At 39.7% G+C, this 20,793-nt stretch overlaps 1 protein-coding gene across 2 annotated transcripts in view; it reads left to right on the forward strand.

Annotated features, from left to right (window-relative positions):
• The first annotated feature begins 567 nt into the window (after nucleotides 1-567).
• ZDHHC17 (zinc finger DHHC-type palmitoyltransferase 17) overlaps nucleotides 568-20,793 on the forward strand; it is a 97,517-nt gene continuing 77,291 nt past the window's right edge. Inside the window, exon 1 of one of the 2 annotated variants that reach the window (XM_036877167.2) lies at nucleotides 568-853. In XM_036877167.2, the coding sequence (XP_036733062.2) occupies nucleotides 761-853 (93 nt within the window). In that variant the 5' untranslated portion in view covers nucleotides 568-760. The remainder of the gene's footprint in view (nucleotides 854-20,793) is intronic. The other variant, XM_036877166.2, reaches the window with a different exon arrangement.

Raw genomic sequence — 20,793 nt, forward strand, 5'->3', positions numbered from 1 at the left:
CTCCTACTCATCCAGCCCTAATACCAGTTTAAAAATGGCTTTTGTCATTTTATCTGGTTCCCATTTCTGCAAATTCAGTTTAAATGGCTTCGGTTCTGAATTCCTGGGTTACGTTAAAATGTAGGAGCTGACGGTGTATGGGCTTTGAGGGTGTAATTTTTTTATGTGGTAACTTAATTCAAGACCAATGAAGACAGGTTGGGACCGTTTTAAATGGCTCTCCGGGGAGGGAGGCCAAACCCTGTGCGTGGTTCCCGCCCGCCGCCCGCTCGGAGGGTCGCGGTAAGGCCCGAGGGTGCAGGAAAGCGGGCCCCGACCCCAGCTGCCAGCCCGTCTGGGGAACGCCCGGGACCGCACGCCCGCTACCTGGAGCAGGGAGCCGGCTCCGCCCCGGTCTCCGACGAGCCCCCCGGGGGTTTTGGGGCGCTGCCGCGAGGCTTCCCACCCAATCTGCTCAGAAGAACCGCTGAGGGCGCCCCCCGGGCCCTGCTGGGACCCGCCCCGCCCCCGCCGCGGGGTCCGCGCGCAAGGTCCTTTGCCGCCCTCCGGCGCACTGCCGCAGAGCGCGCTCTCGTGCGGGGCCCTGCCCGGCTCGCGCACGCGCAGGGCCCCGCGCCCTCCGAGGGGGAGCGGCAGGGGGGCATCCGCGGGAGGCGGGCCGGAGGAGGCGGCCGCGTAGCCTCCGGCGGGGCTCGAGCGTGCCCCGCGCTCGCCCTCCGCCTCGCCCGAACCCCGCGAGGGTGAAACGCTTTCTCCCGGCATGCAGCGGGAGGAGGGATTTAACACCAAGATGGCGGACAGCCCGGACGAGTATGAGGCCGAGGCGGGCTGTGTGCCCCTTCTGCATCCCGAGGTAAGGACCCGGGCCGCGCGCGCTCCTCGCTCTGCGGCCCCACGGCCTCCCTCCCCGGGACTCGCGGAGGGCGGTGGCCTCCGTGGGGGAGCTGGGGAGGCAGGGAGGCGAGCCGGGCCCGAGCGCCGCTGCGAGCGCAGCGGGAGGAGAGCGGGGCGGGCTCAGGGCGCGGGCCCGGCGGTGCCCGGACGACGGGCGGGAGGGCAGCCGGCGCCGTACCCCGCTGCCCGCGGGCGTGAATGCTTGGGGCCCGCGGGGCCGTCCCCGGTTTCGCGCCTTGCCTCGGGACGAGGGAGCGCGCCGGGTGTTGATTTCCTCTCTTTGCCTTCGGGGAACGGCGCCGTCGGGCCCCCGTGCCGCTCGCCCTGGGGAGTGCGGGTCCGCAGTGATGTCCTTCCAGGCTCCGCCGGAGGCGCACCGCGGGCGCCTAGAGTAGGATGCCCTTGTGTAAATGTCTGCCCTTAAGCGATGAAAAAGGGAGGCCGGAACTTTGGGAACACAGTCCGCTCCCAGGAGCCCGCCAGGTGACGTTTTCTGAGCCAGGAGACCGTGCAGCACGTTCCCCACTACATGGGCTTCCTACCGGGTAAATAAACGGCCCCGCCCCGGGTCGCACCCGCCCGGTGTCTGTTTGCCGCCCGGCTTCCGGCCGCTGGTGGTCGCGGGGGCCTGTAAACTGTGTTTGATGCATTCCGGTCTTTAATCCACAGTGATGTGCGGATGGGGCGGTGGCACCGCTGCCTGAACTCCTGCAGGCTCGTGAGGTTAAGGGATAAAGACAATCTGTGTTTGTAATAAGGGGGACACGCATGGGAGTCCCAACCTGGTCATTGTGCGGTGGAACGATTCTACTTATTTCTGGATTTGGGGTTGTAGCATGCTCATATTATTTAATAAAATGTAAATAAAGAGAAGCACTTAACCATGTTATATATTAATATTTACCCTGTCATTCATCACTTTGATTTATCAAAAACAGATGGGACAGTTCCTTAGGAATGTAACTGGGCCATTCTCAATAGAAAAGGCTATTCTGGATTTCTGACAAACTGTACAGTAAGACTAAACTTTTTTTTTTTTAACCAGAGTGGTAACGTGTTCAGAACTGACATTGGAGATATCTTTCTATTATTCACACCTAGGCCCTAAAAATATGTGAAGAAATAGAGTTTTCAGATGATGCATTGAAAATATTTCGAAGGAATATTTTTATTCGCCTATTCCTGTGAACATATTTCAAATACTTAAATGTTGATTCTGTGTATTTTAACATACTGTTCTCTTTATAAACCTTTGCTTTGTGAAATACCACATTGTTTGGTACTTTAAGAATAATTTTAACGTCTATCAAATCCAGAGGTTGCTTGGTTTAATGGCCTGTAGCTTGAAAGTTTAGACACTAGTCTTCAGGTTGCATTTAATAGAATATTACTAGAACATCGGCTTCTTCGTCATTGAAAATAGAAGTTGATAGAAATGATATCTGCTCTTCCTTTTGACCTAACAAACCCACCGTCTGATCAATTTAGATGCTTTGAGTCTTAAGTGCCTAATTAACAAGGGCTGAGGTCTTTCTCCATTTTTCCTGTGGGCTGTGAGTTCTCCAGCAAGCTACTTCTGAGTTCTAGTGGCTTCATCGTTTATAATGATGGGATGTAACAGTAATAATAATGGTATTGTGAGGATTAAGTGAGATAATGTGTCTTTTTCAGTAATAAAAATAAGCAGTGCTTTTAGTCCACCTAGGAAAGAAACCCAGTCTCTGACTTGGTGAGCAAATAAAGTAGTAGACCTTTTGGTCAAACAAACTTGGGTTCCAGTTCTGGATTTGTAATAATTAGCTCAGTGACCTAAGACAAGTGCGTAATCTCTTAAAGTGCTTTTTCTTCATCAGAAAATAGAAATGTGTCCTTCACTTGGCTGTAAGGGATTAGGTGAGACTCTTTGTTGAGGTTCAAGAGCTGGTACATTGTAGGTGCTCAGTTAATGTTACTTCTTTTTCCTCTTTGAGCTGTTACACATTTATTTTGGTTTTGATGAATGGTTTAGAAGCTTGTATGGGTTTTAATCTGGCAGAATAGGATCTTGCAGGAATGTTTTGCTTTTTATTTTCAAATTTAACAGTCACAAAAAGTCTCTTAAAAATATTTGTTGAGTAAATGAATTATTTGTAGGATAAATTAGCCATTACTTAAGTCTGTTAGTGTGCAAACTGCTCACTGTTAAAGCCTTTCTTAGGGGATTATGTAATTAGATGAAAAATGAACCCTTCTTTTTAGTGGTATTTGCTGTGAGGGAGAACCTTACTTTTTAATTAAATAATCCATTCATTTAGTCAGCATTTAAACATTGATTTGTCTTGTTTGGGTTGGACGCTCTGTTGGACTCTTGAGACTTAGGAGGATTTTATGGTAAATTCAGTGAGGATGTACAGGATACTGGTTAAGAGTCAAGGCTCTGGTGACAAACAGAATCTAGGTTCTGCCACTTAACTATCGTCATGGTCAAATTATCTTTTCTGCAGGTGTAAAACTAGGCTAGTAATACTTACCTCTAGAGTTCTTGAGAGTATTAAGTAGGATATGTTGTGTTTATAAAGCAGTCATCACAGATCTAGGCACATAGGCTGCCAGACAAATCTAACTTTCTGAAGACCCTGGCGCATAGTGAATACTGGTGCTATTTGTTGCCTGATGAAATGGGTGATTATTTATTTTATCATGATGGAAGAAATCAGTGGCTGTTTGGAAAAAGATAAACTGATTGTCAGGGGATTCAGGTGTTAATCCCTGCTCTGTGACTTGAGGCTAGTGGGCATTTAAGTACTTAGTCTCTGCTTTTATGGTAAAGGGTCTAGACTAGATACTCTGAAGATTTTTTTCAAACTCTAATGTTCTGATTGTATGTTGTGAATTTTTAAGATTGATAGGCTCGACCATCTGTCTACTAGATGCATAGCATTGTGCTAGGTTATATGAATTAAAATAAAATGTAAGTAGGGTAGCTTTTGCTCTCCAGAAATTAATGATTTAGTTAGGAATATATATGTATATGAAACACTTAACAGACTCCAAATAAGTGCTGGATTGACTAGAATAGCCTATAAACAGTGTCATATTCCTGTCATCTAGAATGGTTAGAAGAAAGACTGCAGCAGAGAGATTCAGGCCATGTGTTGGTCTACAGGTCCAGCTGACACGCTATCACCAGACTTCCGTTTCACCCACTAGTGCATCCTCTGTAAGCCTTTCCAGCTCTTTCACAGGGTGAAGCCGCAGTCCTCCCTTCTGTCAGTGTATTATTTAAGGGGCTCTGTTTCAGCAAGATCTGACTCAGAGCTTTAAACTGGATTGCCTAGATGTCTAGGGCTTTCATCTCTTGCGTGCTTCCTTTTCCTCTCAATTTTAAAACTTCTATTACTGCCTTTCCTCTGGTTTCTCATGTTTTGTTTTTTAAATGGTAACATTTTTTGCATCACATTAATTTTGTCCATATTCATGTCTCATTTTTTTGTTTAGAATATTAAACTGAGTATCACTGTGTCTCCACAGATTTTGTAAAATCAATTTTTTGAAGCTTTTCTTTAGTGAAAGTGATTATGCCTTTTTCCCTATTTTCCCCTAATTTTTTTCCTGCCCTATTATGTAGTTGGAGGCATACATGTGTACGCATAAAACTCACTTGGTTTCAGAAAGCATATAGAAAATTACTTTGAAAATTGATTTTTTTCTTGTAGGTTACTGACACGCTCTTTCCCTTCAAAGCATATCTTTCTGGCGGTCTTTATCTTTTCTGCCTTTTTTTAATTCAGCAAAAATGCTGTATGTTATATAATTGTAATTTGAATTAAAAAATACTGTACCTTAAGCCTAATAACCACTGAGCCATATATATAAAGTGAAAATGCAACTAATTGGTGACCTCATGGATTGTGACAAAGCCAAGGTTGATGATTACTGATCTATAGAAACAAAAAATTATATGATTGTGAAAAATGCCAGTTTACTGTTTTGATTTGTTTTATTTTGCTGTTTTTATTTAATGAGATAATTATCCCAGAAGTATTTATAAAGAGTGGACTGTGGAGTGGTTAGATATAAGAGGATATAGGTTAAGAGTGTGGGCATTGGTGTTTGGCTGCTTGAGTTGAAATCCTAGTTTTGCCATTTTTTAACCATGTGACTCTGGGCAAGTTATTGAACTGTGTCCCAGTTTTCCAGACTAAAATAGGAATATAGTAGTAACACCTACCTTAAGAGGTTGTTGTGAAGATTAAGTGAGATAATATGTTTAAAGTTGTGTATCTGGCACTTGGTAACACAATATAATTAGCAATTAATGTTGTGGTAAGAAGTTAATAATGTTTCAAGCATATATTTGATATGGAGGCAACTGACTAAGTAGCCAAGGTAATTAAAATTGATTGGGGATTGAGGAGGATAGGTAGAAGACTTGATTATAAACCTTTTTTGCACTGGTTGATTTTCTTAAAGGTGTGCTTTGGTAAGAGGAGTGTTTATTGAGCATCTATGGTCTTGAAAATTCTCAAGATCACAAAGTAATGGGGAATAGAAAATAAGACATTGCAAAATAAAAAAAGATTAACTGTTTAAGCCTTTAGGTTCCTCAGGTTAGGTCAGTGTGAGTGTGTGTGTGCACATGCCTGCACACTTTGTTAAAAATTAAAAAGGCATCATGGACCTCCTTTCCTCCAGAGTATCTTGAAGTGTTAGAGCAGTTAGGGTTAGTCAGTCAGTTAAGGTATCTTAATATCTTGTGCTTTGAATAGAACCGCCAACAAGCACATAATCCAGAAAGGTGTTTCAATATCAAGGTTATGTGAAATTCTCTTTCAAAGCATCGTCAGATTCTAGTATTAGTTTATGATTAGATTCTGTCACATATAGGTAATTCAAGAAAAAATGGCAGATATTTTAAACTTTGGAGTTTGAAAAGTTGGTTCAAGGCAATACCATATTTATAAAATACACAAGAAAAATTCTTACCCAATATAATAGTTTTCCAGTTGTAGGATAATATCTTCTATTAAAATCTCTTTAAAATAGAGCTATAGGCAGCTAATTTGAAAGTATAGTTGACCCCCTTGGACAGTGTGGCTGTTGGGGGCATTGACCCCCTTTTGCAGTTGAAAATCTAACTCCCCAGCAGCTTAACTAAGCTTACTATTGAATGGAAGCCTTATATAGAATATAGATCATCAATTAACATGTATTTTGTGTGTTATGTGTATTTTATACTGAATTCTTACAAAAGTAAGCTAAAGAAATTGTTTTTCAAATTGTTGCAAAACTCCAAAAATTTTTCCAATATAGTTACTGATAAAAACTACACACAAGGGTACCTGTGCAGTTCAAATTCATGTTGTTCAAGGGTCAACTGTGCAGTGAAACTTAAACTTTCTGTAAAAGAGATATTGTAAACAGTTTAATTTCCTGAGCTATAGATGGATAAATAGAGTATTTTTAATTTTTGTGTTCAGTTGTTGAAATTTGCCAAATGGATTACTCTATTTTCTAGGGTTAATATATGCAAAATATGATTGAATCTTTCTTTGATAAATCAGAATGTTTTAGAATATTAAAGCCCATCTTTTTGATTATCAGTGATTATTGTTGCAGCAATGGAGGTGATAAGGTTAAATGTACCTGAAGTTTTGTGTGTGTGTTTATGTCAAGTAGCTTGTATTTTTTAATCACTTGTTTTATACTAGGAAAAATGAAGTGACAAAAACACGTAACTACTCTGATAACTACTCACGTAAACTACTGATTGAGATGTTACTGTACTCTACCTTTGTTCAGTTCTTAAAAACAACTTTCTGATTACGAATACTTGTTAATTTATGAAGGATTTAATGAGGGATAAACAGAACTGTTGAACGAAACTATCCCCGTTCTCCTGGGAAAAGACAAACCCTTCTGTGAACAGAAGACAGAAGTGGGTTGTTATGTTAGAATACTTGGTTGAAAATATCACCAACCCCCTTAAAACTTATTTGGGCGAAAAAGGGAATTTACTGCCTCACGTAAACCAAACTCGGGATGACAGGTACAGTTGTATTCAGGGATACCTGGTACCTGAGCTGAGAATACCACCAAGACTGTCTTCTTTACCGTTTAGGTTCATTTTCCTAATGTAGATCAGCCTCTTTTATGTAGTGGGAAATGTTTGCTAGAATTTCTTTTTTCATACATCTCAGATTTCAGTTAACTACTAGGGAGGGGACTGCATGACTTTTCTTATTCCACATTGGAAAGTGGCATCAGGTTGTCCTGATTGAGGTTATATTCCTACTCTTACACTATGGAATAGGGCCTGTAATTGGCCAAGATCTCTTGCTTGGAGTTGGGGGAGGAAGGGATGATAGCTATTAACGTAAAGAATTGTTTTTTTGCTTTATTTCTGCTCCTTTGTAGTTTTTTATATACTGTAAGAGATGTTGTAATTACACTGAACTGATTCTTAATAAATGCTCTTGTTGAGCCACTAAATAGCATTCTGTTTGAATAATGTAGACCAGGGTTGGGAATCTTTCTCTGTAAAGGCCAAATAGTAAATATTTTCAAGTTTGTGGGCCTTGTGGTCTGTCGTGGTTGTAGTCACTACTCAGCTCTGTGGTGGTTGCAAGAAAGCAGCTGTAGACAGTATGACCCATACATGAATGGGTGTGCTGTGTTCCAATAAAACTTTTTATAAAATCAGGTGGTAGGCCAAATTCGACCTCTGGGCTGTATTTACCAGCCCCTGATCTAAATATAAATAGAAACTCCAAGAAACTTATGTTAAAACATACGGTATTTCAGTGCATTGAATCCTGTTAATTGCTGGTGTGCAGTAACTTCACCAGTGATGGTTTTGTATTGGGAAATGGGTTGGGTGAAGTAAGAGTGTTTTCTGTGTGTGTGTGTGTGTGAGAGAGAGAGAGAGAGAGTGTGTGTAACTCTTAGGGAGAAATGTGTTAGAATACACATGCTTCCATATTCACCTCCCAAAGTTTCTAATTTAGTATATGAATTTGTGGTATGTATATTTTGAAAAAGTTTAGAGGTGATTCTGATAAGGAAGGAAGCTGATTTCACTTAACAAATATGAGGCATTGTACTGATTATTTTCATGTTGCCTCCTCCATCTAATAGACAATAATGGTAATTGCTAACACTTAGTCTAATTGTTACCACTATCCTCAACAGTTTTACTTGTATATAGTCATTTAATTCTCATACCTTTTTTATACTTACTTTACAAATGAGGAAACTGAGGCATAGGGAGGGTAAGAGTCTTGCTGATAAGTGGCTGAGTGGAATTTGGATCCAGGTTGGAACTGCTTGAATGCGGTTACCCTTTTTTATAGTACTGCATAATGTGATAGTGATGATACAGTTGATTAAATATTATTTGCCAGGAACTGGTTAGCTATGATTGCAAATTACCTCATTTAAAAAAAATTAAAAATAATTTTTTTAATAGACTGTGTTTTTTACCATAGTTTTATGTTCACAGCAAAATCGAGCATTTGAAAGTACAGAATTCCCATATTCCTGCTGCCCCCACTCATGTCCAGACTCCACCGCTGTCTGCATCCTGCACCACAGTGGGACATTTGTTAAACTGATGAACCTTCATTGACACATCATTATCACCTGAAGTCCATACTTGATGTTAGGGTTCACTTCTTATGTACATTCTGTGGGTTTTGGCAAATGTGTGAAGCTGTGTATCCTCTATTACAGTATCATACAGAGTACTTTTACTGCCCTGAAAATCCTCGGTGCACCACCTATTCATCTCTCCCTCCCCACTAACTCTGGCAGGCACTGATCCTTTTTACTGTCTCCATACTTCTTTTTCTATACAGTAGGTAGTCATCTCAGATTGGCTTCTTTCACTTCGTTTCCTCCATGTCTTTCCGTGGCTTCATAGCTCATTTCTTCTTAGTGCTGAATGATATTCCATTGTCTGGATGTACAACAGTTTATCCATTCACCTACTGAAGACATTTTGGTTATTTTCATGATTTGCTCATTTATTTTTCATAATTCTGCCAAGTAGGTATTATTAACTCTTTACAGATTAGTAAACAGACTCAGAAACGAAGTAATTTATTCAAGTTCATACATCATTAGCAGTTGGTAGAGTTTGTATTAGAACCTAAACTCTCGACTCCTAACCTTATATATACTCTTCCATATAAATTAATAGGTCAAAACATTATTTTTTAATATGTAATAGAAAAATTATCAGAGTTACTATCAGCTCTTGTTATTAGAGGAATTAGGGGAGGACTCAGTTTTGGCAGTTGCTCTAAGGCCACTTCTTTGAATAACTTTTTTTTTTTTTGGTATCATTAATCTACAACTACATGAGGAACATTGTTTACTAGGCTCCCCGCTTCACCAAGTCCTCCCCCGACAAACCCCATTTCAGTCACTGTCCATCAGCATACTAAGATGCTGTAGAATCACTACTTGTCTTCTCTGTGTTACACAGCCCTCCCCATGCCCCCCCCACATACATGCTAATCGTAATCCCCCTTTCTTTTCCCCCTCCTTATCCCTCCCTTCCCAACCCCCACCCCCTAGTCCCTTTCCCTTTGGTAACTGTTGGTCCATTCTCAGGTTCTGTGATTCTGCTGCTGTTTTGTTTCTTCAGTTTTTTTCTTTGTTCTTCTACTCCACATATGAGTGAAATCATTTGGTACTTGTCTTTCTCCGCCTGGCTTATTTCCCTGAGCATAATACCCTCTAGCTCCATCCATGTTGTTGCAAATGGTAGGATTTGTTTTCTTCTTATGACTGAATAATATTCCATTGTGTATATGTACCACATCTTCTTTATCCATTCATCTACTGATGGACACTTAGGTTGCTTCCATTTCTTGGCCGTTGTAAACAGTGCTGTGATAAACATAGGGGTGCATCTGTCTTTTTCAAACTGGGCTGCTGCATTCTTAGGGTTAATTCGTAGAAGTGGAATTCCTGGGTCAAATGGTATTTCTATTTTGAGCTTTTTGAGGAACCTCCGTATTGCTTTCCACAATGGTTGAACTAATTTACATTCCCACCAGCAGTATAGGAGGGTTCCCCTTTCTCCACAACCTTGCCAATATTTGTTGTTTGTCTTTTGGATGGTGGCGATCCTTACTGGTGTGAGGTGATAACTCATTGTGGTTTTGATTTGCATTTTTCTGATGACTAGCCATGTGGAGCATCTTTTCATTTGTCTGTTGGCCATCTGAATTTCTACTTTGGAGAACTGTCTGTTCAGCTCCTCTGCCCATTTTTTAATTGGATTATTTGCTTTTTGTTTGTTGAGGTGCGTGAGCTCTTTATATATTTTGGATGTCAAGCCTTTAGTGGATCTGTCATTTATGAATATATTCTCCCATACTGCAGGTTGCGTTGTTGTTCTACTGATGGTGTCCTTTGCTGTACAGAAGGTTTTCAGCTTGATATAGTCTTACTTGTTCATTTTTGCTTTTGTTTCTCTTGCTTGTGGAGATATGTTCATGAAGAAGTTGCTCATGTTTATGTCCAAGAGATTTTTGCCTATGTTTTTTTCTAAGAGTTTTATGGTTTCATAACTTACATTCAGGTCTTTGTTCCATTTCGAATTTACTTTTGTGTATGGTGTTAGTGATCCAGTTTCATTCTCTTACATGTAGCTGTCCAGTTTTGCCTACACCATCTGTTGAAGAGGCTGTCATTTTCACACTGTCTGTCCGTGTCTCCTTTATCATATATTAATTGACCATATATGTTTGGATTAATGTCTGTAGTCTCTATTCTGTTCCACTGGTCTGTGGCTCTGTTCTTATGCCAGTACCAAATTGTCTTGATTACTATGGCTTTGTAGTAGAGCTTGAAGTCTGGAAGTATTCCCTCCTCTTCTATTTTTTGGAAAACTTTTAAGGAGAATGGGTATTTTGTCTTCTCTGTATGTCTGATAAAATTCCGAGGTAAATCCATCTGGTCCTGGAGTTTTGCTCTTGGGTAGTTTTTTGGTTACCGCTTTAATTTCATTGCTGGTAATTGGTCTGTTTAGATTTTCTGTTTCTTTCTTGGTCAGTCTTGGAAGGTTGTATTTTTCTAGGATGTTGTCCAATTCTTCTAGGTTTTCCAGCTTGTTAGCATATAGATTCTCATAGTATTCTCTAATGATTCTTTGTATTTCTGTGGGGTCTGTTGTGATTTTTCCTTTCTCGTTTCTGATTCTGTTGATGTGTGTAGATTCTCTTCTTCTCTTAATAAGTATGCCTAGGGGTTTATCTATTTTGTTTATTTTCTCGAAGAACCAGCTCTTGGTTTCATTGATTTTTTCCTATTGTTTTATTCTTCTCAGTTTTATTTATTTCTTCTGTGATCTTTATTATGTCCCTCCTTCTGCTGACTTTAGGCCTCATTTGTTCTTCTTTTTCCAATTTCAATAATTGTGACTTTAGACTATTCATTTGGGATTGTTCTTCCTTCTTTAAATATTCCTGGAGTGCTATATACTTTCCTCTTAGAACTGCTTTGGCTGCATCTCAGAGAAGTTGGGGCTTTGTACTGTTGTTGTCATTTGTCTCCATACATTGCTTGATCTTTATTTTAATTTGGTCATTGATCCATTATTTAGGAGCATGTTGTTAAGCCTCCATGTGTTTGTGAGCCTTTTTGCTTTCTTTGTACAATTTATTTCTAGTTTTATACTTTTGTGGTCTGAAAAGTTGGTTGGTAGGATTTCAATCTTTTGGAATTTACTGAGGCTCTCTTTGTGACCTATTATGTGGTCTATTCTGGAGAATGTTCCATGTGCACTTAAGAAGAATGTGTATCCTGTTGCTTTTGGATGTAGAGTTCTATAGATGTCTATTAGGTCCATCTGCTCTACTGTGTTGTTCAGTGCTTCCGTGTCCTTACTTATTTTCTGCCCGGTGGATCTATCCTTTGGGGTGAGTGGTGTGTTGAAGTCTCCTAGAATGAATGCATTGCAGTCTGTTTCCCCCTTTAGTTCTGTTAGTATTTGTTTCACATATGCTGGTGCTCCTGTGTTGGGTGCATATATATTTAGAATGGTTATATCCTCTTGTTGGACTGAGCCCTTTATCATTATGTAATGTCCTTCTTTATCTCTTGTTACTTTCTTCATTTTGAAATCTATTTTGTCTGATACTAGTATTGCAACACCTTTTTTCTCTCTGTTGTTTGCATGAAATATCTTTCTCCGTCCCTTGAGTTTTAATCTGTGCCTGTCTTTGGGTTTGAGGTGAGTCTCTTGTAAGCAGCATATAGATGGGTCTTGCTTTTTTATCCATTCTATTGCTCTGTGTCTTTTGATTGGTGCATTCAGTCCATTTACATTTAGGGTGACTATTGAAAGATATGTACTTATTGCCATAGCAGTCTCTAGCTTCGTGGTTACCAAAGGTTCAAGGGTAGCTTCTTTACTATCTAATCGTCTAACTTAACTTGCTTATTAAGCTATTATAAACACAGTCTGATGATTCTTTATTTCTCTCCCTTCTTATTCTTCCTCCTCCATTCTTTATATGTTAGGTGTTTTATTCTGTGCTCTTTTGTGTTTCCTTTGACTGCTTTTGTGAGTAGTTGATTTTATTCTTTGCCTTTAGTTAGTATTTGGTCTGCTTTCTTTGTTGTGAATTTATTTTCTCTGGTGACATCTATTTAGCCTTAGGAGTGCTTCCATCTAGAGCAGTCCCTTTAAAATATCCTGTATAGGTGGTTTGTGGGAGGCAAATTCCCTCAGCTGTTTCTTGTCTGGGAATTGTTTAATCACTCTTTCATATTTAAATAATAATCGTGCTGGATACAGTATTCTTGGTTCAAGCCCTTCTGTTTTATTGCATTAAATATATCATGCCATTCTCTTCTGGCCTATAAGGTTTCTGTTGAGAAGTCTGGTGATAGCCTGATGGGTTTTCCTTTGTAGGTGACCTTTTTTTCTCTGGCTGCCTTTAATACTCTGTCCTTGCCCTTGATCTTTGCCGTTTTAATTATTATGTGTCTTGGTGTTGTCCTCCTTGGGTCCCTTGTGTTTGGAGTTCTGTGGACTTCTGTGGTCTGAGAGACTATTTCCTCCCCCAGTTTGGGGAAGTTTTCAGCAATTTTTTCTTCAAATACTCTTTCTATCCCTTTTTCTCTCTCTTCTTCTTCTGGTACCCCTATAATGCGGATATTGTTCCTTTTGGATTGGTCACACTGTTAGTATTCTTTCATTCCTGGAGATCCATTTATCTCTCTCTGCCTCAGCTTCTCTGTGTTCCTGTTCTCTGACTTCTATTCCATTAACGGCCTCTTGCACCTCATCCAGTCTGCTCTTAAGTCCTGCCAAGGATTGTTTTATTTCTGTATTCTCCCTCCTAACTTGATCCTTTAGCTCTTGCATATTTCTCTGCAGGTCCATCAGCATGGTTATGACCTTTATTTCGAATTCTTTTTCAGGAAGATTCATTAAATCCATCTCCCCAGGCTCCCTCTCAGGGGTTGTCTGCATGATTCTGGAGATTTTTCTGCCTTTTCATGGCTATATAGGTAGTGGTGGGCAGTTTGCACGTGTGTTAGCTGGGGGAACAAAGTCCCTTCCTGCTTGCTCATTGCCTTGCCCTCCTCAGAGCAGCTTCCAGTTTTATTTCCTGAGCTGCCATGAGCGGGGCAGCCGTCGGTGCAGCCCAGTGCCCTGTGGGGAGGGGCAGGCATGCCTGGTGTGCTCTCCTGCCTTAATGGCAACCCTTGGCGCCCTGTCCCGTCTTCCTCTGTCTGTGCTTGCTGGCGGGGCCTCTGGGTCTGGCCTGTATGGTTGCAGAGGATGCTCTGGGCAGTTGCTGTGGGCGCAGCCACTCTCATGCTGCTCCCCTGCTATGCCAGGGCTGTGCCAGAGTGGGGAATGGATGGGAGGCTCTTTATTGCCATGACGGGCTTCAGAGCTGCCCTGCCTCCCAAGGGTCTGGAGCGCCTGAAATTCCCCGGAAATCCCAGCTGCTGGGCTGAGTGTGCCGGGACTCTTCCGTCCAGCTGTGAGGCCCCTGTCCCTTTAAGACTTTCAAAAAGCACTTGCTTTTCTTTTATCCCAAGGGTGCCGGCTGTGGGGATCCGCGCGCAGATTTTACTGTTCCGTTTCCCTAATGTCCAGCACACCATGCACTGTGTGTCTGTGCTCCCGGTGTGGATTACTAGGGCTGAGTATTTAGCAGTCCTTGGCTCCCACTCCCTCCCCACTCTGACTCCTCTCCTCCCGCTGGTGGGCTGTGGTGGGGGGCGCGCTGGGCTTGTATCTTACCCCCTTCGTGAGACGCTGGGTTCGCGCAGGTGTAGATGTAGCCTGGCTGTTGTACTGTATCTTCTGGTCTCTCTTTTAGGAATAGTTGTATTTCTTATATTTTCAAAAATATATATGGTTTGGAGAGGAGATTTCCACTGCCCTATTCACGCCGCCATCTTGTCTCCTCCCTCACCTGAAAACTTTTTATACCTCCTGTAACATCAAGAAAATGCTAGCAGCAAAACTTGAAGAATATGTGCAAGTGGCTTCAAAGGAAATCTCTGAAACAATAGTGACACATTCTTTTAAGACACATAACTATATGTGTTCTTGACAGCTCATAAAACCTTACCTTGATGAAAAATACAGATGTTGATTCTAGGCTGAAAAGTGATTCAAAAGAAGCTGATTTTGAACATGTTTTAGCAATACAATAAGCAGTTTGTTTTGCTTGTGTCTTCTTTTAATATATCTAGAGAGTGATAGGTGATTTAAAACCTAAATGTAAGTCTTTAAGAGACCTTTCAATTAATATAAATAAAAATTCGAAGTGATTCAGAAAGCATTTTATGTAGTTCATTTGGCAGTATTTTCTTAGTAGTACATACAATAATGAAGCATCTTAAATTAATAGCATCTTTGGTCCTGTGGAATTGTGCTTCTAAATAAAGTTTAGAACAGTACTTGGCACATAGTTAGAGGTTGCTATTTGTTTTATAATCTTCCTTTCTGCAGCTGAAAGGGAGCATGTGCATATGAGAAAGCATATACACGTTGTTAAACCTGTTTTCTACCTTAAGGATTTTTTTTAAGGTATCATTGATACACACTCTTATGAAGGTTTCACGTGAAAAACATTGCGGTTACTACATTCACCCATATTATCAAATCCTCCCCATATCCCTTTGAAGTCACTGTCCATCAGTGTAGTAAGATGCCATGAAGTCACTATTTGTTTTCTCTTTGCTACACTGTCTTCCTGTGACCCACACACACAGACCATGCACACCAATCATAATGCCTCTCAATCCCCTTCTCCCTACCTCCCCCACTCCTACCCTTTGGTAACCGCTAGTCCCTCTTGGAGTGTTTGAGTCTGCTACTGTTTTGTTCCTTCAGTTTTACTTCGTTGTTGTATTCCACAAATGAGGGAAATCATTTGGTATTTGTCTTTCTCTGCCTGACTTATTTCACTGAGCATAATACCCTCCAGCTCCACCATGTTGTAGCAAATGGTAGGATTTGTTTTCTTATGGCTGAATAGTATTCCATTGTGTACATGAACCACGTCTTCTTTATCCATTCATCTACTGATGGACACTCAGGTTGCTGCAGTAAACATAGGGGTGCATATGTCTTTTTGAATCTGAAAATTTATTTTCTTCGGGTAAATTCCTAGGAGTGGAATTCCCCGGTCGAATAGTATTTGTTTTATTTAAACTCATATAAATCTATTTTAGTTTTTTGAGGAACCTCCATATTGCTTTCCACAATGGTGGAACTAGTTTACATTCCCACCAGCAGTGTAGGAGGGTTTCCCTTTCTGCACATCCTTGCCAGCATTTGTTCTAGTTACCTTAAAGATTTTATTTCCCTTCACTGTAATTAGGAATATTCATTAATTGCCATTCATAATTCTGTAACTATAATCATGAATAAGCTGTAGACATTATTTTCTAGATTGTAGACATAATTTAGCAAGAAAATTGAACACAATATAAATATCCTTGATCTTCAAGCTGTTTATGTAAGAAGTTAATTAATTCAGTTTCATAAGTTCCCATTATTTAAACTGTTTTTTCCTCATTTGTCTCCTTTCTTTTCCCCTGTGGTTAAATTAGATGTAACAAGTCCAGAAAAAGGTTACACTTGGGGAAGAAAAAATTTGACAAACAGAATCTAGCACTATGACATAGTAGACCAACTAAAAACTTAAACTTTTTGAACTATATATCTATACTTCTAATATCTGATTTATTCTATGCTTGTTGAATAGTGTTTGTGAATTTTCAAAGTGTCAGAAATTTAAACCCAAGCCTGGGTTTTTTGGTTTTTGGAAAAAGTGACATAATTATTGTCAAAAAATGTAAACATTGCAGAAGGATATATAGTAGAAGGTAAACTCATATAAATCTATATTTTATTACATGCTTGTATACATTTATTTCCCTGTTATATAAATGTTATACAGAGTGTTATAAAATTTGCATTTTTTTCTGAATACACTTTGGACAGTTTTATCTTAGCATGTAATGATCTTTCCCGTTCTTTGTAATGTCTAGACCTGCCTTGTCCAATACAGTGGCTTCCAAATGACATAAGACTATTTACATATGAGATGATTAATATTAATTTAATTTAAAAATTCAGCTTTTTTCATCATATTAGTTACATTTTAATTGTTTATTAGGCGCATGTGGCTAGTGGTTACTGTTTTAGATAGCCCAGAAATATAGGCAATGTCCTGAATGTTAGCAAGTTCTTTTGGACAACACTGGTCTGGATAGTTTTTTTAAATGTGTGTATGTCTCTTAAAAATATTTTTCACTGCATAACTATTTTTATTGAGGCATATTTTATTTTTGATAAGTTGGATACATTCTAAGTGTTTTGATAATTTTTCTTTAAACTTTTTATTTTGAGATCATTGCAGATTCATATGTAGTTGTAAGAAAAACTGCAGAGAGATCCTGTGTACCCTTTACTCTTGTTCTGCGGTGGTGTATCACCTTGCAAAATTACAGTACAACATCATAGCCAAGAGATTGGTGTTGAGTTAGTCAAGGTATAGAACATTCCAAAAATCCTTCATGTTACCCTTGTATTCCCATATGAAACTATTCTCTATTTCTGTAATTTTGTCATTTTAAGAATGTTATTTAAATGAAATCATGTAGTATAAAACCTATGGGATTGGCTTCTTTCATTCAGCACAATTCTCTGGAGATTTGTCTGGTGTCACATATATCAGTGGTTCATTCCTTTTTATTACTGGGTAGTATGAGGATGTACCACAGTTGTTAGCCATTTTCCCACTGAAGGACACCTAGGTTCCCAGGTTTTGGTTATAATAAATAAAGCTATTTTACCCATTTGTGTACAGATCTTTGTGTAAACATAAATTTTCATTTTTGTGGAATAAATGCCCAGGAGTGCAATTACCACGTAATGTAGTAGTTGTATGTTAAAGTGTTTTCCAGAGTGTCTGTACATTTTGCATTCCAGCCAGCAGTATATGAGTGATCTGATCTCTGCATCCTCACCAGTATTTGGTGTTTTCACTTTTTGATTTAGCCCATTTTAATAGGTATACGATGATAAGTCATCATGGTATTAATTTGCATTTCCCTAATGGCTGATGATGCCACTATGTTTTCATGTGATTATTTGCCATCTGTATGTCCTCTTGGGTGAAATGTCTTTTCATTTCTGTATTAGTTTGCTAGGGCTGCCATAAGAAAATATACAGACAAGGTGGCATAAATAATAGAAATTAATTCTCTCACAGTTTTGGAGGCTAGAAGATCAGTGTATTAGCAAATTTGTTTTTTTCCTGAGGTCTCACTCTTTGGCTTACAAATGGCTGTCCTCTTGCCGTGTTCTTTTGTGGCTTTTCCTCTGTGTGCATGTGCCCCTGATATGTGTGTACACAAATTTTCTTTAGGAACACCTGTCAGACTGGATTAAGGCCCACCCTGTTGACCCCATTTTAATTTAATCCCCCCTATAGAGGGCCTAGCTCCAAGTGTGGTCACAGTCTGAGGTACTGAGAGCTAGGGCTTCAGCAAATGGATTTGGGGGGACACAATTGAGCCCATAATAGTCTTTTGCCAGTTTTTAAAAGTTGATTGTTTTACTTTGAGTTTTGAGAGTTTTAAAAAATATATCCCAGACACTAGTCCTTTGTTGTGGTTTGCAAATATTTTCTCCCAGCTTGTCTTTTCATCCTCATATAACAGGGTTTTCTTAGCGTAAGTTTAAATTTTGGTGAACTCCCCTTTATACATTTTTCCTTTTGTGAATTGTGCTTTTTGTGTCAAGTCTGAGATCTCTTTGCCTAGCTATAGATCCCAAAGTTTTTCTCCTACTTTACTGTTTTTTTTAGTTTATTGTTTATTTTATTTATTTATTTATTTTCTATTTTCTATTTTTTATTTTCGTATCATTAATCTACAATTACATGAGGAACATTATGTTTACTAGACTCCCCCCATCACCAAGTCCCCCCTACAAACCCCATAACAGTCACTGTCCATCAGCGTAGTAAGATGCTATAGAATCTCTACCTGTCATCTCTGTGTTGCGTATTCCTCCCCATGCCCCCCCAACATTATACATGCTAATCATAATGCTCCCTTTCTTCCCCCCCCTCCCCTTATCCCACCCTTCCCACCCATCCTCTCGAGTCCCTTTCCCTTTGGTAACTGTTAATCCATTCGTGGGTTCTGTGAATTTCTGCTGCTGTTTTGTTCCTTCAGTTTTTCTTTGTTCTTATACTCCACATATGAGTGAAATCATCTGGTACTTGTCTTTCTCCGCCTGGCATATTTCACTGAGCATAATACCCTCTAGCTCCATCCATGTTGTTGCAAATGGTAGGATTTGTTTTCTTCTTATGGCTGAATAATATTCCATTGTGTATATGTACCACATCTTCTTTATCCATTCATCTATTGATGGACACTTAGGTTGCTTTCATTTCTTGGCTATTGTAAATAGTGCTGTGATAAACATAGGGGTGCATCTGTCTTTTTCAAACTGGGCTGCTGTATTCTTACGGTAAATTCCTAGGAGTGGAATTCCTGGGTCAAATGGAATTTCTATTTTTAGCATTTTGAGGAACCTCCATACTGCTTTCCACAATGGTTGAACTAATTTACATTCCCACCAGCAGTGTAGGAGGGTTCCCCTTTCTCCACAACCTCGCCACCAACATTTGTTGTTTGTCTTTTGGATGGTGGTGTTCCTTACTGGTGTGAGATGATACCTCATTGTGGTTTTAATTTGCATTTCTCTGATGACAAGTGATGTGGAGCATCTTTTCATGTGCCTGTTGGCCATCTGAATTTCTTCTTTGGAGAACTGTCTATTCAGCTCCTCTGCCCATTTTTTAATTGGATTATTTGCTTTTTGTTTGTTGAGGTGTGTGAGCTCTTTATATGTTTTGGATGTCAACCCTTTATCGGATCTGTCATTTATGAATATATTCTCCCATACTGTAGGATACCTTTTTGTTCTATTGATGGTGTCCTTTGCTGTACGAGCTTTTCAGCTTGATAAAGTCCCACTTGTTCATTTTTGCTTTTGTTTCCCTTGCCCGAGGAGATATGTTCATGAAGAAGTCACTCATGTTTATGTTTAAGAGATTTTTGCCTATGTTTTTTTCTAAGAGTTTTATGGTTTCATAACTTACATTCAGGTCTTTGATCCATTTCAAATTTACTTTTGTGTATGGTGTTAGTGATCCAGTTTCATTCTCTTACATGTAGCTGTCCAGTTTTGCCAGCACCATCTGTTGAAGAGACTGTCATTTCCCCATTGTATGTCCATGGCTCCTTTATTGTATATTAATTGACCATATATGTTTGGGTTAATGTCTGGAGCCTCTATTCTGTTCCACTGGTTGTGGCTCTGTTCTTGTGCCAGTACCAAATTGTCTTGATTACTGTGGCTTTGTAGTAGAGCTTGAAGTTGGGGAGCGAGATCCCTCCCACTTTATTCTTCCTTCTCAGGATTGCTTTGGCTATTCAGGGCCTTTGGTGGTTCCATATGAATTTTAGAACTATTTGTTCCTGTTGAAGAATGTTGTTGGTATTTTGATGGGGATTGCATTGAATCTGTAGATTGCTTTAGGCAGGATGGCCATTTTGACAATATTAATTCTTCCTAGCCAAGAGCATGGGATGAGTTTCCATTTGTTAGTGTCCTCTTTAATTTCCCTTAAGATTGTCTTGTAGTTTTCAGGGTATAAGTCTTTAGTTTATTGTTTTATAGGTCATTTAAATTCAGTATCAATTTTCAGTTATTTTTGCATGAAGTATGGGAATTAGGTTAAGGTTCTTTTAATTTTTCTGCCTATAAATGCCCAACTGTTCCCACACCATTTGTTGAAAGATTATTTTTTCTCTGTTGACTTGTTTTTACATTGTTGAAAATCACTTGAGCGTATCAGTGTGTGTTTTATTTCTGGGTTCTGGGTTCTGTCTCATTGATCCGCATGCTTGTTCTCAGCCAGTGTCACAAAGTCTGGGTTACTGTAGCAGTGCAATGGGCCTTAAGGTTGAGTAGACTGCTTCTTCCCACTTTATTCATCCTTTTCGAAAGTGTTTTAGGTATTTCAGTTGCCTCCCCATATAGATTTTAGAACAACCTTGTCTATATCTATAAAAGATCTTGCTGGGATTTTGATAGAAATAGCGTTAAACTTGTAATCAGTGTGGGGAGAATTGACATCTTTACCACATTGAGTCTTCCAATCCATATATATGGTATGTTTATCTATGTGTTTAGATTATCTTTTTTTTTTTTAATCTGTGTTTTGTGGTTTTCAGTATAAAAGGACTGTATAAGTTTGACTACACTAATTTCTCCTCTCATGCCTACTAAAGGCATCTCTTGCAGTTCTCTCATAATCCTACATCATCAGTTTGGACTGTACTAGA

This window comes from Manis pentadactyla, chromosome 10 (assembly GCF_030020395.1).
Source record: "Manis pentadactyla isolate mManPen7 chromosome 10, mManPen7.hap1, whole genome shotgun sequence".
In the NCBI taxonomy this organism is placed as follows: domain Eukaryota; kingdom Metazoa; phylum Chordata; class Mammalia; order Pholidota; family Manidae; genus Manis; species Manis pentadactyla.